At 42.2% G+C, this 15671-nt stretch overlaps 1 protein-coding gene across 2 annotated transcripts in view; it reads right to left on the reverse strand.

Annotated features, from left to right (window-relative positions):
* Nucleotides 1-4391: 4391 nt before the first annotated feature.
* Nucleotides 4392-15671, reverse strand: part of LOC128893326 (protein groucho-like) — a 73597-nt gene continuing 62317 nt past the window's right edge. The window contains exons 8-12 of one of the 2 annotated variants that reach the window (XM_054154211.1): nt 15240-15383; nt 13104-13654; nt 8966-9241; nt 6885-7488; nt 4392-6169 (exon numbers count right to left, since the gene is read on the reverse strand). In XM_054154211.1, coding sequence (XP_054010186.1) covers nt 6062-6169; nt 6885-7488; nt 8966-9241; nt 13104-13654; nt 15240-15383 — 1683 coding nt within the window. In that variant the 3' untranslated portion in view covers nt 4392-6061. The remainder of the gene's footprint in view (nt 6170-6884; nt 7489-8965; nt 9242-13103; nt 13655-15239; nt 15384-15671) is intronic. The other variant, XM_054154212.1, reaches the window with a different exon arrangement.

The following is a 15671-nucleotide window of genomic DNA, read 5'->3' on the forward strand; positions in this document are numbered from 1 at the left end:
CATCTCCCAACACCCTCTATCCCCTTCCAACACCCTCCAACATCTCCTAACAACACCATAACACCTCGTAACACCTTCTAACATCTCTTAACACCTATTGACGCCAAATATGATTCATGCCATATCCTCACACATCATGTTTTCCAGATACAAAAAGGTAAGTATCGAAAAAGAATTAAAAATTGTTCCACCTCTTCGAAAATCATATTCCACTGATACAAAAAGGTAAGTATCGAACCAGAATTAACAATTGTGCCACCTCTTCGCATATCATGTTCTTCTGATACCAGGAGTAAAATTACGACCAAAATTCGATACGTACCAAAGATTCCTCGTGCCACCTCTTCACATGTCATGTTCTCCTGATACCAGGAGTAGAATTCTGACCAAATTTCGATACGTACCAAAAATTCCTCGTGCCACCTCTTCGCATTTCATGTTCTCCTGATACCAAAATGCAGAAAGCCAGAATTTTATACGTACCATGAATTCCTCGTGCCACCTCTTCACATATCATGTTCTCCTGATACCAAAATGTAAAATCGGTCCAGAATTTGATACGTACCAAAGATTGCTCGTGCCACCTCCTCGCATATCATGTTCTCCTGATACCAGGAGTAGAATTCTGACCAGATTTCGATACGTACCATGAATTCCTCGTGCCACCTCTTCACATATCATGTTTTCCTGATACCAAAATGTAAAATCGGTCCAGAATTTCAAAATGTACCGAAAATCAGCCCCTTGATTTAGGCAACCTGTACTGACAGACATGTCGGCCGGTTGCCCGTCCGTAGGCGCAAACGTGCCACCTCATCGCGTATCATGTGCTCCTGATACTAGGAGTAAAAATCCGACATTTCCCGTCACAATTTTGAGAGGAGCGATTTGCAACATTGTTGAAGTTCTGAGAGAATCGATTTGCAACATTGTTGGGTTTGCAACATTGTGGATGTTTCCGGGAGGATCGATTTGCAACATTGTTGGGTTTGCAACATTGTGGAAGTTTTGGGAGAATCGATTTGTAACATTGTTGAAGTTTTCAGCGGGGCGATTTGCAACATCGTTGGCTTTGCCAAAATCCAAATTGGCCAGAATTCCGAAACGTGCCGAAAATTAGCCCCTTGAATTAGGCAACCTATGCTAACAGAACGCAAACGTGCCACTTCTTCGCATATCATGTTCTCCTGATACCAGGCGTCAAATTCTGACCAAATTTCGATACGTACCATGAATTCCTCGTGCCACCTCTTCGTGTTCAATAAAATTGCATCTCAAAAGTTAAGCAAAATATGAAAAATCGGTAAAATCGCTTTGAGATTTTTGGAGATGTTCGCAGGAGTTAGGAAGTGTTAGGAAGTATTATGAAATGTTTGGTAGTATTAGGAGATGTTTAACAGGTGTTAGGAAATGTTAGCGGTTGGTTAGTGTTAGGGATTGTCAGGTGTGCTGTCATATTTTGTCAGAGGTAGTAGTCAGAGACTGTCGAGGACTGTCAGGTGTTGGCAGGGGCTATCAGGGGCCACATCAGGAGTTGGCTGGAGCTGTAGGGGTTTGTCAGAGGCTATCATGTGGTGTTAGGGAATGTCAGGAGTGATTGGATCTGTGATCATGATCAGTCCACTGGATGCATGCAATTATAAGCATGGGAATGTAAGAATTTAAGAATTGATGTAGAACAATGTAACTGCGTTATGAACAAAAAATACACACGTACAAGACTCATGAATTGTAACAAGCAAGCTTGGACCAATAGGTACAATAATCAATGTAAGATGATAACGTATGCGTATAAAATAAAGAAACAAACATGCGAGAAACTACTGTGGAATGTCCTGAATACGACGCAGATTTTAGCTGTAGGATACATTCAAAATGCTGAAGCGTCCTCGTTACTACGTTGGAGATGGCCCTGTTCGAACCCTCGTAGAGTCGGTGCACCGACGGTACGCGTGACCAACATACGACACGGTACACGGCGCGTAAAAGGTACACAGCCCTCCGAGAAATTGGACATCGACGCGGCAGCGTAATAGGCCAGGGGCTCGCTGCACGGAAAGTTCAAGTTACCGTCGCGTTAACGATCCCGAATGATAGCGCTGCGCCTCCGCTTATTACGCCGTTACGTATTTTTACACGCGAAAGGGAAATTACACGGTGTCGAGCCGCGATCGGGACCGAACTCAGCGGTCGTCGGACATCCGTTCGGTTGACGCTGGAAACAGGGTCATTTCACGACCGCGACAAATCGATCACACTTCGCGGTGCATTTCAGTTTAAGTCATTGATTTACTATTTTCAATTTTTGTTTAGGATATACTCGATATTGAACTCCTCTGTCATTTTTAATCATTTAGATGAAAACAAGCTACGTATAAATTAATTGTTATCTCCGAAACTATCAATTGTAGATAAGTTAGGTGCTCACCTGGCTCGAACTGTTCTAAGAAACGACGAGGATAACTTCGTAGCAATCCGAGGGACGAAATTTGAAACAATCCGAAGGACATCGCTGCATTTGTAATGAGATAAAAGGCAGCCGGCCGTACGTCCGACCAACCTGGTCAATTAAGTCGTTGCTGCGCGTTCACCGATCGAATGGACAGACCTCGGCTCGTTAATCCTCTTACCACGGAACAAACTCTACCCGTGTAAACGATTAAAGCGATGACGCAAAGAACCGGCCAACCGGCAACGGCGATCAACACGCGGGAGCTAGCCGTAGGGTACATTTTGTTGCACCGTTGGCGTTGTTACGTGCTGTCGCTGAACGTTCTTGAAACCTTCGAAAAGGACTAAGAGACTTTAAGAGCGTGGTTTCCATGTACAATGATCACCCCGACGTCCATTTGTGACGACGATGTTGATAGCTTGTTATGAGAATCACAAGAACTACGACGATAAAGACCTGTGTGTGTGTGATGTGGACCCTTCATGCAAAACAAAATCTTTGTAAACGTACTTACAAAGATAAACCTAAATATTAGGTTGTCCCAAAAGTTTCTTTCGCTTTATTAATAAGTAATACACGCACAATAGTTTGTGTTTTATGTTACGTTACTAAATTGTGCACGATTCATTTTGCTCCGTTACTGTTACAACATAAATATACATGAAATTAGATGGTCTATTTATATAAACACCACGTCAAATAATTGTGCGCAACTCGCGAAAGAAACTTTCGGGACAACCTAATAGATACAAACAGAAACTTTTATTCTTATTTATCACCTTTGATATCCTATACGAGGCTTCCATCCAAATAAGAATTGTACATCACTCCCCGTAGCTCGAACCCAAGGACCTGCTTCGTTATAAACGCGCCCCAAAACAGGAACGGACGAAAACGAGTGCGCGTAGGGATAAATAAAGCTGCGACTGGCTGTTCGCCTCTCAGTCGACTGAATTAACCGTAATAACAGATGCATTTAGCCGCGACATTCAAAACTTGCGTACGAAATACCATCGGTGTTCCGCTACTCCCACCCTCTCCGTCGTTTCATCCTACCCTGTCGGCCAATTTCCTCACCCCTTTTACCGCCGTCCCGTTCCATCGGTTCTGCCGCGTTGCATATCATTACCATGCAAATACGCCTGGCGTGCGGCAAAGCCCGTGTAAAATCGTCCCTTCCCTCTTCGCTTCGCGCCCCAGCGACATTCAGTCCCCCCTCTCTAACCCCCAACTCCCACGCGGCGGTCCACAAGTCCCCCCTCCACGCCGCGACGGCTACCCAGTCACATATGCAAAACGTGCCACTATTATAATAACATTACGCCGATGAACCTTCCATTGAATATGCGCTCCGCGAGCGTGGATTGCATCGCTAATTACGTACCGGGTGGCGCGATTCGCACGAGACCCTCCCCCTCTCTCCGTGCGATTTTAACCCCTTCGGGCGCGACGCGACTTTCAATCTCAAGTGGCGCGATACGTGGCATGATGTTCAAATTTCAAACTGTTTTCTCATGATAAAAACGAAATTTATATGGGAGAAGGTACTGCGTGTGTTTTTACGTGTTACGTGTTGCAAATATAAATACATATAGAATAGTAATAATGATATAGTACATGTTAGATTGGTTGGAAGATAAAACATAGGAAGATAAACATCGTTCAAGTCTGATTTCTTTACCCGAATCTGGAAAAGTATCGAATTTGCATAAACATTCGCAAGCTAATTATGTAACAGCGAGATAAGGTTTGTAAGAGGCTTGTTTCACAAGAATTAATTCTCTACCGCAACAATTCTTAACCGAAGTGTTCCTAAAAGCCTCGATTAATAACCAACTAACTTCAAGAACAAGAATTACCAATCAAGAGTTACTCGAACACTCCTACACCTCCATCTCGTAGTGTCACAGTTCCTCCCCAAAGCAGTGACACTTTCCAGCCAGGTGGTTTCTCTGGTTCTCTATTTTTATTCGTTGCATTTTGGTAACCGACGTTTGCCCTACACGGATGTCGCGTTGCCGCAATTTGTTTCCAAGTGATGATCGCGGAAAATGCGCGCGACAACCGACACGTAGCGGTATTTTTTTTTTTTTTTTATCGGCGAGGTGGTGTCGTGATTTTCGCGACACGATCCCTCCGGCGTTGCGACTAAATATTGTTGATGTCGCGTCTTTTTCCCTCTGACAGGGAACTCTGTTGCTGGACCGTTGACACGTTTATGGGAAACCAGCAACCCCGCGGACGGGGGTGACGCCCTTGTTTTATAGTTTCGGTGACGGGCGCGGCGCGATCGCGATCCACGCTGCGGCGTTGATTGTCCAGCGTCAAAGGTGGCTGTTATTCGGATAAATTCTAGTTGAAATCATCATCCCATTACAGATTTATTCGAGTGAAATTTTATTAAAATAAACTTGGCGGATTGAAAAAATTAAATTAATGTATGGAATGAAGTTGGGATTTTTCGAAAAGTATTTGCTACAATGAGTAAATTTAAAGATATTTTTCATGCATTTTGTTATAAATTTCAAGTTATGATATCAAACATGAGATCATTACGTTATTGTATGACCTATTAAAATTCTTATCATTATACTATATTCATTATGAAAATCTAAAAAGAATGTACACGTCATGCTACATTGATTCCAAAGGCTGCTTCTAATTGTAAAGTTAATAGAAATGACACAGTTGATAATTAAAACAATCCAAAAAGTGAAATGTATCTTTAAAAATAATTTTATCGCAAAAGATGACATCAAGCACATAATTGACCTAATTTCGAAAAGCAGGTCTCCTTGTTATCAAAATTGTATATGCTTGTTATAAAAGTATTATAATTAATTACTTGTTCGGTTTGGTATTAATTCCTCTTACCTTTGAGAACAGCGACTCTGCTGAAAGATAAGATTTCTACCGAAACGATTTATTAGTTAAATCGTCTCTTCTTAACCGGTTTGATTTAGGCTACGAAATGAGTCAACCGATTTAGTCTCGAGTATCACTTTTTATTTAATCGTCTCTCGTCTCGATTCAGTTATATTCTCTAAGCCTGACAATATTTACACGATTCAACTGTTTCCTTTACTTAAACTTCGCTTTCCGTCTCACTTTTAGGGGACGTAGAAAAATATGACGGTATACTTAAAGACTGATATATAATATATAATATGTATACGTATATACAAAATGTACAAGGGGGAACGCGATACGAATACCGACGTTTATTCTAATTAATGCGCGGTCTTCGTCGTCAAACACGATTGCACGCAGAACGAGCTGGACGAACTCGATTCAAGACTCCCTTTGATAAAAATGATTGCTCGGAACATCGTTCGTCGATTTCGATAACACGCTGATCGGACAGAAACGAAGCATACGCAATTTCCATCGTCGTCGATAGTAGAAATTTCATTATCACTTGCTCCGTTTCGTCCAATACGGATTCGACGATTCTCCGCGCTTGGTTCGTTTCGCTCGTGTAACAACAACAACAATAACAAGAACAACGGCAACAAAACGTCTCTCACAATGTCGCGCAAGAACTATGTACACCCACGTTGAGAAGAGTTCACTTTCGAGAATGATTTCGGTGTTCCGTTGCGGTCTCGTTCAGTACATGACCTCGTAGACGGTCGCCTTCTTGTCACCAGACCCGGTGACAATGTACCTGTCGTCCGCAGATATATCGCAGCTCAGCACCGACGACGATTCCTTCGACTGGAAACAGCACAAGACACGTTCTACGTCAAGACGCGGTCGCGAGGATTTGCAATGGAATGCGACGCTCTCGTATTTTTTGCGACTCTACGCGACTCGAACTTTTGCATTCGACATTTTCCGACTTACATATTCGATAGCTTTAGAAAATATAAACGAGTTTCGAATTTAGGGATTCGTAAGTCATTGAATTATGCAGTGAATGGACGTTCGGAGGAGACATCCCAGAAAGTGCTGATGTTTGTGAATTTTTTCCGGATGTACTAAATGTCTAATGTAAAAATTACAAAGATGTACTAAAGATATATATTTTGAAAAGTATTTCTGCCAATTTTCATTCAAATAGGTTGATTTATATAGAATATATGAAGGTTCACCTAACGTGACACTGAAATTTTCGAACCACATGATGATAATACACTGTTATTATCAATGTATAATAAATTAATCGTTATACACGACATTGTTTTCATTTTGTATATACCTGGAAACAATTTCACTTAAATACAATTTAAAAAACAAAAAAAAAAAAAAAATATGTTCTCGAGAAGAACGAATTTGCCAATTTTCCATACGATGCAAATAGCTTAATACAATGACAAACGTTACTCGAATATTTCCGATTACTTAGTATTCTCAAGAAACCTGTTTTCCCTGGACACCTCCCATAGTCTACCCACTGAACAAGCCCTTTACGATGCTTGCAAACGCTCACCTGGAATATCGAGGCTCCGTAAGGCGTGCGCCACGCGTTCAGCAGATTGTCCTTGCCGGTGGAGACGAACCACTTGCCGCAGGAGGCGAATCTCAGAGACAGGACGCAGGACTCGTGCAAGTGGAGTTGATACTTGTCGGGCTTGGTGGCGTGCAGCACCTCGACGTTCGAGTTCTCCATGCCCACGGCCAACCACTCTCCCGTAGGACAATAGCCCAGAGAGAATATCTGCGAGGTGAAGTCGTGTTGTTGGAGCTGCCTGCCCTCGCGGAGATCCCACGAGCGCACCGTGTTGTCCAGACCACCTGTCCACAGCTTCGAGCCGTCCGCGGAGATGTCGATGCACGACGCGCCGTCCGTGTGACCTTGGAACTGTCTGACCAGCGTCTGATTCTGGAGATCCCAGACGGCGATGTTACCGTCGCTGCAGCAGCTGAAGCAGACCTTCGAGTCGGGCGAGATGGCCAGAGCGTAACAGGCGGGAGCGGAAGAGATTAATTCGGCCTTGATCCTCGGCGTCGGGCTCGCCAGATCCCAGATACTCAGCCGACTGGCCTCACCCCCGACTATCAGGGTCCTACCGTCCGGTAGCAGTTTCACCGACCTGGACATATCGCGTTAAACTCCATTGTAGGAATGTTTTTTACTTTTGACGGGAAAGGTAAGATGATACAGGAGCGAATCCGTGATTATTATTCATATTATTATTATTGTTGTTGTTGTTGTCGTTGTTGTTGTTGTTAAGGTTCCCTTGGTGATGGTGTATTATTATTGGTAATACGTATGAACAGACTGCGGATGTTTGTGCAGATTCGTATAAAGAATTGCGATTTAAACGAAGATATGTTTTAATTTCTAAACAGTGTAACCTGATATTATTAAAGGACAGAGGAAAATTAAAAAATTAAAATTTTTATCGTACGAAATGATACTATTGATGCTTATATTATCGCGGGAAATTCGACCAAGAGCTTGGTTTCGCCAAAATCGAAAGGTGGTAATCATTTTTGCGCGTCGAAATCAGCCGCTGAAGTGCGCCGACGTGATTAGCAACTGCGACCGATGGATCGTAAAGTACCTTTTAATGCGAGGGACGCGCGTGCATTACCGGCGAAACGTATTAAATTTGCCCGGCCGACGTCGGGCATCCGCGTAGCGAAAAAAATAAAAAGATATAATAAAAAAAAAAAATATAAAAAATGTCGCGGCAGGGGTTCAATTACCGCGGGTATCGAACCAGACATTAACAGTCATACCCGACGCGAATATTATTCTACCCTTCGACGTCGAAAACGTGAGCCGCGCGCAAATGCATGGTAAAAATGCCGAACGTCGCGTTTATTCTATCAGCGGGCGGTCCGATGTGATTTTTCAGCGTTTCGCCCACGGAATACAAAATTTCCAATGTTTCGCGTACACACGCGCGCGCGCGCGAAAGCTTTCCCGTTTAACCCTTTCGCTTTGAAACGAGGGGGATTGCCGTCAGGAATGCTCGTGAATATTGTAGAATGAATACGTGACACGATTGTTGTTGTTGTTGCGTGTGACAGGCTGTAACCTATATAAAGAACCGTAACGTGGATATCAATTGATAACTTGTTATACCGAGTCTCTTGCGATCTGCATTCCGCTGACTGTTTATTTGGATTGTTCGTTTGGCATTTAAAATGATATTTTTGGGGGAACAAGAACAACATTCATGAATTTATTAATTGCCACACGATCTGTGATAGAGATGGGGAAGGATTGAATTATTCATAAACTTGAGGATCGAAGCAAACATTGAAATTTCGATATAGTTTGCGATGGGAACAATAGAAATTGGAATATTCGCACAGATTACGATCTAAGCAGTAAAGATTGCATCTTTTACATAGGTTGTGATCCATCGTTAAAAAAAAAGTCACTAAACATGGATCGAAGAAACTGCCTTTAAAGAAAATATTAAAAAATCCAAACAACCCCAAAAGTGCTGTTTAACAATAACCTAAAAATCGTTTCATTCATAGAACTCTTTCTTAACAAATAAAAATGCATATCCATGTGTGATAATTACGAAGTTAACCAAGAGAACCACTGACCTGATGTAGTTATCAGGTTGCAGACAGTCGAGCTGCGATACCGATTTCGTACTTCCTGTACCGCCCTGTCCAATGTCCCAGACCTTGACGCATCCCTTGCCGCCGGTGTATACATACTTGGTCGGATTCGAGATCGTGACGGCGCACACGACCTCCCCGTGACTGAGGGTATTAATTTGCCTCGCATGACGCGGTATCCCTTGTCCGATCAGCGCATCCGGTGGGAAGGGCACCGGCTGCATCTGGCCCTCGCTCGACACGTGGAAGCTGTACGCACTGGAACATCGTGAAAAAAATGCGACTCGTGCGGTGAAACAGGTGTGTTTACCAACGATAGCTGCGCGTTGTTCCGGACACAGCCGATTACCGATCTAGACATCTCGTCTACGTTTAACGAAACTAGATAAGTTAATGGCGAGAACGATGTACTGGCGGGTCTTTCCCTGCATTTATTCGCAACCATTCATTTTCATGAATTGGATGTTCTTTTTTTTTAACGGGGTAAAACGTAAGATTCTGGGTAAGATTAAGGTAAGACTGGGTAAGATTCAACGTTGCATAGGTGAAGAGTGTTCCAGAAAGGGCTTTAGAATTTTCGTTTTTAATCAAATAAGAATGGTATGGATGCATTCAAAAATTCTAAATTCCTTTTTAGAAACCCTCCATTTGCAAGGATAATTAAAAGTATTTTCGTTAATTATTTTTAGGTATGTTATATCGACAGATGTGTGTTAGTACAAGGCTTAATTTTGTTCATCTTGCATGTACACCTTTATAAAGTACTGTAATAAATGAGATAAATAAATATATTGACATATTGAACATATTGAAGTCACGCGAGACACGACCAGTATCGTTCAATGATTTCGTTAATGAATTTTTCGTAGAATGCAACAGTGCTAAATATTCCGGGGTATATTTTCAAACTATCAAAAGATGTAACGACAGTATTCACAGATACTAAAAGCGATTCAAACCAAACATGTCGAGTTTCGAGATTCTCTATTTTTACCTTTTACGCCTGTCTCCTTACTGAAAGAAACACATATTTGCATAAATAATAACGACGCGATATATTCTAAGCACTGATTTAAATATCACGTCACATCCGTGAACGTTCGACTATCTATATTTCTCGCAATCGCGCGCTATCGTGCACATTAGCGGATACGAGAAAAAAAAGCTTTCACTTCCACTATGTGCAATGTTGCCTATCAGTTTTTATCTTCAACATTAATCTCGCCGCGCAGACATTTGTCCTAAAGCAAATATATCGATAGCGCGTCGTATTTCAACCGTTTCCAACTGCAATAAACAACGGGATCGCTGAATTTTCATAGCAAACAAAATCGCTGATAACGGGCCCCGCCTCCAGAGCAAACGAACGTCAAACGGCGTTCAACAAAAACCGCATTGTACCTTGCATCGACGTCCGATCTTTCGCTAGAAATGCAACAGAGTACGCGTTCAATGGCATTCGTCACTGTAACGTATCGCGAATGCACCTTTCCAGGCGTGAAAACCGAAATCTTCGACAAACAAACGCGTTCCTTATCGCGACGACTCGAAACCGCCGACTGGAAACTTCCACGTTGCGCGCAGAATTTCGGAGAGATTTGTTGAACAAATTCTTTATTCCTCCGTGGCCCGTAAACTTGTTAAATATTAACTTTCGATATCCCTCGTTAAATATTAAACGTCGCGCAATCGAATTATCTTATCTTGAGACACCGTCGGTACCAAGACGTTTTTCATCCGCGCGAGAGCAAACAGCTGTGTGGTTACTTAGTCTTCGTTCGATTTAGATTTGTTTGAAGAACTGGCATCGAGGGCCTCGGGAACGCGGCCGTCACTCGTCTAACCTCTACGAGACGTCGATATCGAGTGACAAGGTAAATCTTGATAATTTCGAACGAGCCACGATTTCGTTGAGAGTGATCTGGGTTTTGAACTTGACGATTTGGAGTTAGAGAAAAAATGTGTGGGCTAGAGGTGTGGTAAATAAAGGGAGAAGAGTGATAACGGTGGGCGTTTGCATTTAGAAACGATGCCCCAGGAAAGATTTATGTATAGTTTGTCAAATTGTTACAGAGACTGAGGAGATTTCTCTATTTTAAGAAAACAACAACGTTAGTGTTAGATAACGTTAGTTTTAGTGTGCCTCTAATATTTCGAACTTGGTAGCGGTACATACTGAATAGTTAATTCAATTGTGGAGCCATATAATTAATTTGTACACCTAAGAATTTTCGATTTGTTGGATATTTATATTCAAATAAATATATATGGAACAGAGTAATGTTCCCACTGCGTATTTATTATGGATAAAAACAAAACAAGGTAAACGTAAGGTTAAGTATGTACAACGATGTGAGGTTGCTAGTAACACGGTCAGCTAGGCAACCTCTCGGTTTGCAAGCGCGGATAGAACTGCCTGTCGCACAAAATTCGAAGCTATTCCTCGGGTCGTCTTCGATATCCAGGTAGTCGACAGCGTCGACGAGTGTCCCGATTGTGCGAACACGGTTTATGACGCTAAGTCTAAATTGCCGTGTTAGGCTCACGTATCGAGTGCGTACAGTTATTCAGGGGAAGCAAAAATATCTAGCAACCTCAATAAAGCCCGAGTTTGGCGACGAACTCGGTGTCGCATCTGGCTGTGGAGTTTTTCCTACAGTATTCAAAATACTAGTTGATTTTAGCTAAAATCCAACGCGATTATTTTAACTACTTAAAATTTGATGTCGAATAAATTTGAAGTCTATTATTTCAGAACTAAGGAAGTTGGTATTCTAACGTTACAAAATGATAGACATTTTTACTTAAACTAGTGTTCAAATCATCGAATGTGAAGGTACAATAATCCTAATCCTAATCATTAAATTCACCCTTTAATAACCACTGATCCTAACAAACTAAAAATGTGTAAATATAAAACTAATTAACATTCCTTACTATTTACACTGAATACTCCCAACGGAAGATATAGAATGAACTGCTCCAGCTAAAGAATGTTTCCATCTAAAAAAAGAAAAATCTCATCCCGAAATGGGTTAAGCATTCGAGAGCTACAAAGATTCCAGAACTAATTAGTCTTTGACGCTAGACCATGGGCCACCTTAACCGTTAGTCACTGTCAGCTAATTTCCAAGAATGCCAAGACTATCCTCGAAAGGGCGAAATTAACAGCCGTTCCTCTGCTAAAGCTACACCGTTCGACTAGTCACTCCCACGAAACCACAGGTTCTGCCAATCACTCTGCCAGTCATCTGTCTGCTCTTTGTAGAAATAACAGATCCGTCGGAACTTGTCTTAATGTCAGGAATAATTTCACGCGTCACTGACAGAACGCCAACTTTCGTATGGGCAATATTGAAACACTCGAACTTTCATCGAGAACTCAGTCAATCATTCGACAGCACATGCTCGTTTCTACAGGGTGGCTCAAGAATCAACTTGCACACCTTCATTAAAGTTTCCTCTTGATTGTGAGCTCCTATTTTTTGTAAACAAAAGTTACGTGGAGACACGTTCTGTAACCCATACAGTCAGTCTCATAAATATTCATATCCTTTATTAAAGAAGTTTGTCTAAATCAAATAATAGGTTCGATGTTTCCAAATCAATGTTTCATTAGAACGTATATGTACATGGGTAAACTTTACATTTGTACAGACATCACGAAGACTTTATTTGGAAACATCAAACCTATTATTTAATTTAGATAAATTCCTTCAATAAGCACAGAGGGTACAAATACTTATCGGCCCGACTGTATGTTCCTTTTACAAATGGAGTTTTAGTAATTTTAACTATAGAATTTAATATTTACGTATTATTTATTTTCGTGTTTTATATCAAAATTTACGAATTCTATTCAGAGTTATTTTCATTCATTCCTAGTCCTCAAAATCGTTGACGTTTTAGCGAGAAGCTCTGTCAGCCAGTGTATGGGGTGACGTGGCGTCAGCGATGGGCAAAACCCTAGAACATTTTCCAAAGAAGGAAAAGAGACCAACATATCGGCAAGCTTCAGATTTATTCGAAGTCTAGGGTTTTGCCCATCGCTGCGTGGCGTTCAGCTTGTTAAAAAATGTAGTCGGATCAATTGGTCCAAGAAGAGTGGAATAGTACTCACGGTTTGCCTCCAGGTACAGCGACCGATCCCATGGGAGTCCTCATGGCCACGTGGGGGTCGTACAGTTGCTGAAGCGAAGGTGGAGCTCTAGGCGCCACGTAGCCGTTATAACCCATCATGTCGACGTGTGGATGTTGACCAGCTGGTCCCAGATGGTGGGACGGTGGCCCAGGGGGATAGTGAGGCGGATAGGCGCTGGGTACACCAGGAGGCGGCGGTCCTTGATGGAGCTTCGCCGATCCCGAAGGCTTCAGACCGGATCCACCCAGCGCGGAGCCCGAGGTTGGCGTCAGGGGCTTCGAGATCGGTGTCGTTGGCTTCTCCCGTTCCTCCATCTTCTTCGCTGATGGTGTGCTGGCGTTGCTGCTGGTCCCACTCCTCGGCGAGTGCGGAGGAACGTCTTTCTTCGTCTGCACGCCTGCACCCATCGCTGGCACCACTTTGTCCAAGCCGTTTTCTCGAGGCGATGACGTGCCGTTCACCACTGGGCTGGTAGGTCCCTCGCTGGCGTCGTCCACGACTAGATCCTGGTCACTCTTCTCGCCGTCGCTCTGCAACGTCAACGTTTGAAATTGGTTAGTTTACTCGTTCGATGGAATGCCGGTTTTAATCCAAATCCGGGGATTTTAGGTGATCTCATTAGATAGCAGAAGAGATGATCGATTTCGATTAATGGAAGCTTGATGGGATATACGAGTAAAGGTAGGAAGATTTTCCAGTGCAAGTCAATCTTGGATCGAGTTTCGATTATTTGAACTGTAGTCACCTGCATATCTGGTAATAGTGAACTTAACGTAGGACTTGACATAGGGAAATTAACGGAATTGTAAAAAGAAAAAAGAAAATGTAGTATGTCGGATTGGCTATAGTTTGGAACAACTAATTTTACGATGTCTCATTATTGTCTTCCAGCAGCGCTGATCCTCCGTAGGAGGCCCAAATGAATAAGTACGGTCAGTTAATTCGTTTATACCCCCCGAGGAGGGCTACTATATAGCCTAAACGTAGTTAATAAATAGTCCCCTGAAATGAATGCTCCGTTATACCGATGAAACTCATACCTCCGCCTTAACTGAAGATCGTTAACAAACTTGTTAAAATTTTGAGAAACAGTTACGTAACGAAACGCGTCTGCGATCGTTCACGAAGGATCAGGAATATTACAGGAATTTTTAATTTTTGAATCGCGTTAAATCTGCTTCGTTAAATCTGACATCGTTTAGCGAAGAGTCAACGGAATGAAGGATTTACTATCTGAGAAACATGTTTGAAGAAACCACTATCCAGAGTTTGCATATCTAAGTTACATATTGATAATGCTAATCAGCGTTATCTTATTTAACAGGCACGAACACTGTTACAATGATAGCGTTATCGCCCGGGCGTAATTACTGCATAAATCGGAGATGGATAGAATATTCATCTAAATAAAACAATTCGATTAACGCATAAAAGAACTTTTGATCCGTTCTAATTCCAATAAAAATTACGACCAGAGTTACATAAACACGGTAAGTTTCGTATTGCACGATTAGCAAGTCATATATCTTGTGATCAGCCTTTCTGAAGTTGATATTCATTGATTCTTAATAAAAAAAAAACACCTCATACACGACTGTGAAACTTTTGCCTGTATTATATGTACAGGGTGTCCCAAAAGTCGGGGAGGAGCCGGAAATGGGAGGTAGCTGAGACGATTCTGAACAACAATTTCCTTTGCAAAAATGTCGGATGGGGCTTCGTTAAGGAGATATTAAGAGAAAACCCCGACCAATCAGAGCGCGCGTAGACCGTTGGAGCGGCCGCGGTAGCGAAGGTTACGAAGCCCCATCCGACATTTTTACAAAGGAAATTGTTATTCAGAATCGTCTCAGCTATCCCCCATTTCCGGCTGCTCCCCGACTTTTGGGACACCCCGTATATTGCTGCTTTCATTATGAAGAAATTATAATTGTAAATTTGTGTTTGTGATTTTTTTTGTAATTTTGGTGAAAATAAAGCATTATACAAAGACTTCTTATTCAAGACTTATCCATTGTTCGCATAAGATTTTGCTCCTCTCTAGATTGAAATATCTCAGGATCCAAGCAATAGGGGGTTAAAGACGAACAACGAAGAGTATAGAGCTGTACTTACGTGACCAATGTCTTTATCCTGCTCCTTTTTCATTTTCTTGATGTGCATGGGATGGTCATGGTGATTCTGTGAATGATGGGAATGGTGCGTCTCCTGCGGTGTCCGTGGACGACTGTACTTATCGCCAGGCGATATCGAACTTCTCTGTAACGTGACGAAAATTACGCGTTACGCGTTGCTCGTACACGTTCCCGAATGTCGTAGACAGAAAATATATACAAACGTGTTAAAAAAATAGCAGAATCATCGATAAGTGTGGCCAAGTCAGGATCGCATCGTGACACTTATTGACCGAAGGAAGTGAATTTTAATTGCCTTTATTTCCACTCGAATCGAAACTTATTGGACTTATGTTGACATTGGAGCGAACAGTTTCTAGAACTCATGACGATAACGTGACAGATATTGAACAAATTTTCGCGACACTTATCG

This window comes from Hylaeus anthracinus, unplaced genomic scaffold, assembly GCF_026225885.1.
Source record: "Hylaeus anthracinus isolate JK02 unplaced genomic scaffold, UHH_iyHylAnth1.0_haploid 27352, whole genome shotgun sequence".
NCBI lineage: Eukaryota > Metazoa > Arthropoda > Insecta > Hymenoptera > Colletidae > Hylaeus > Hylaeus anthracinus.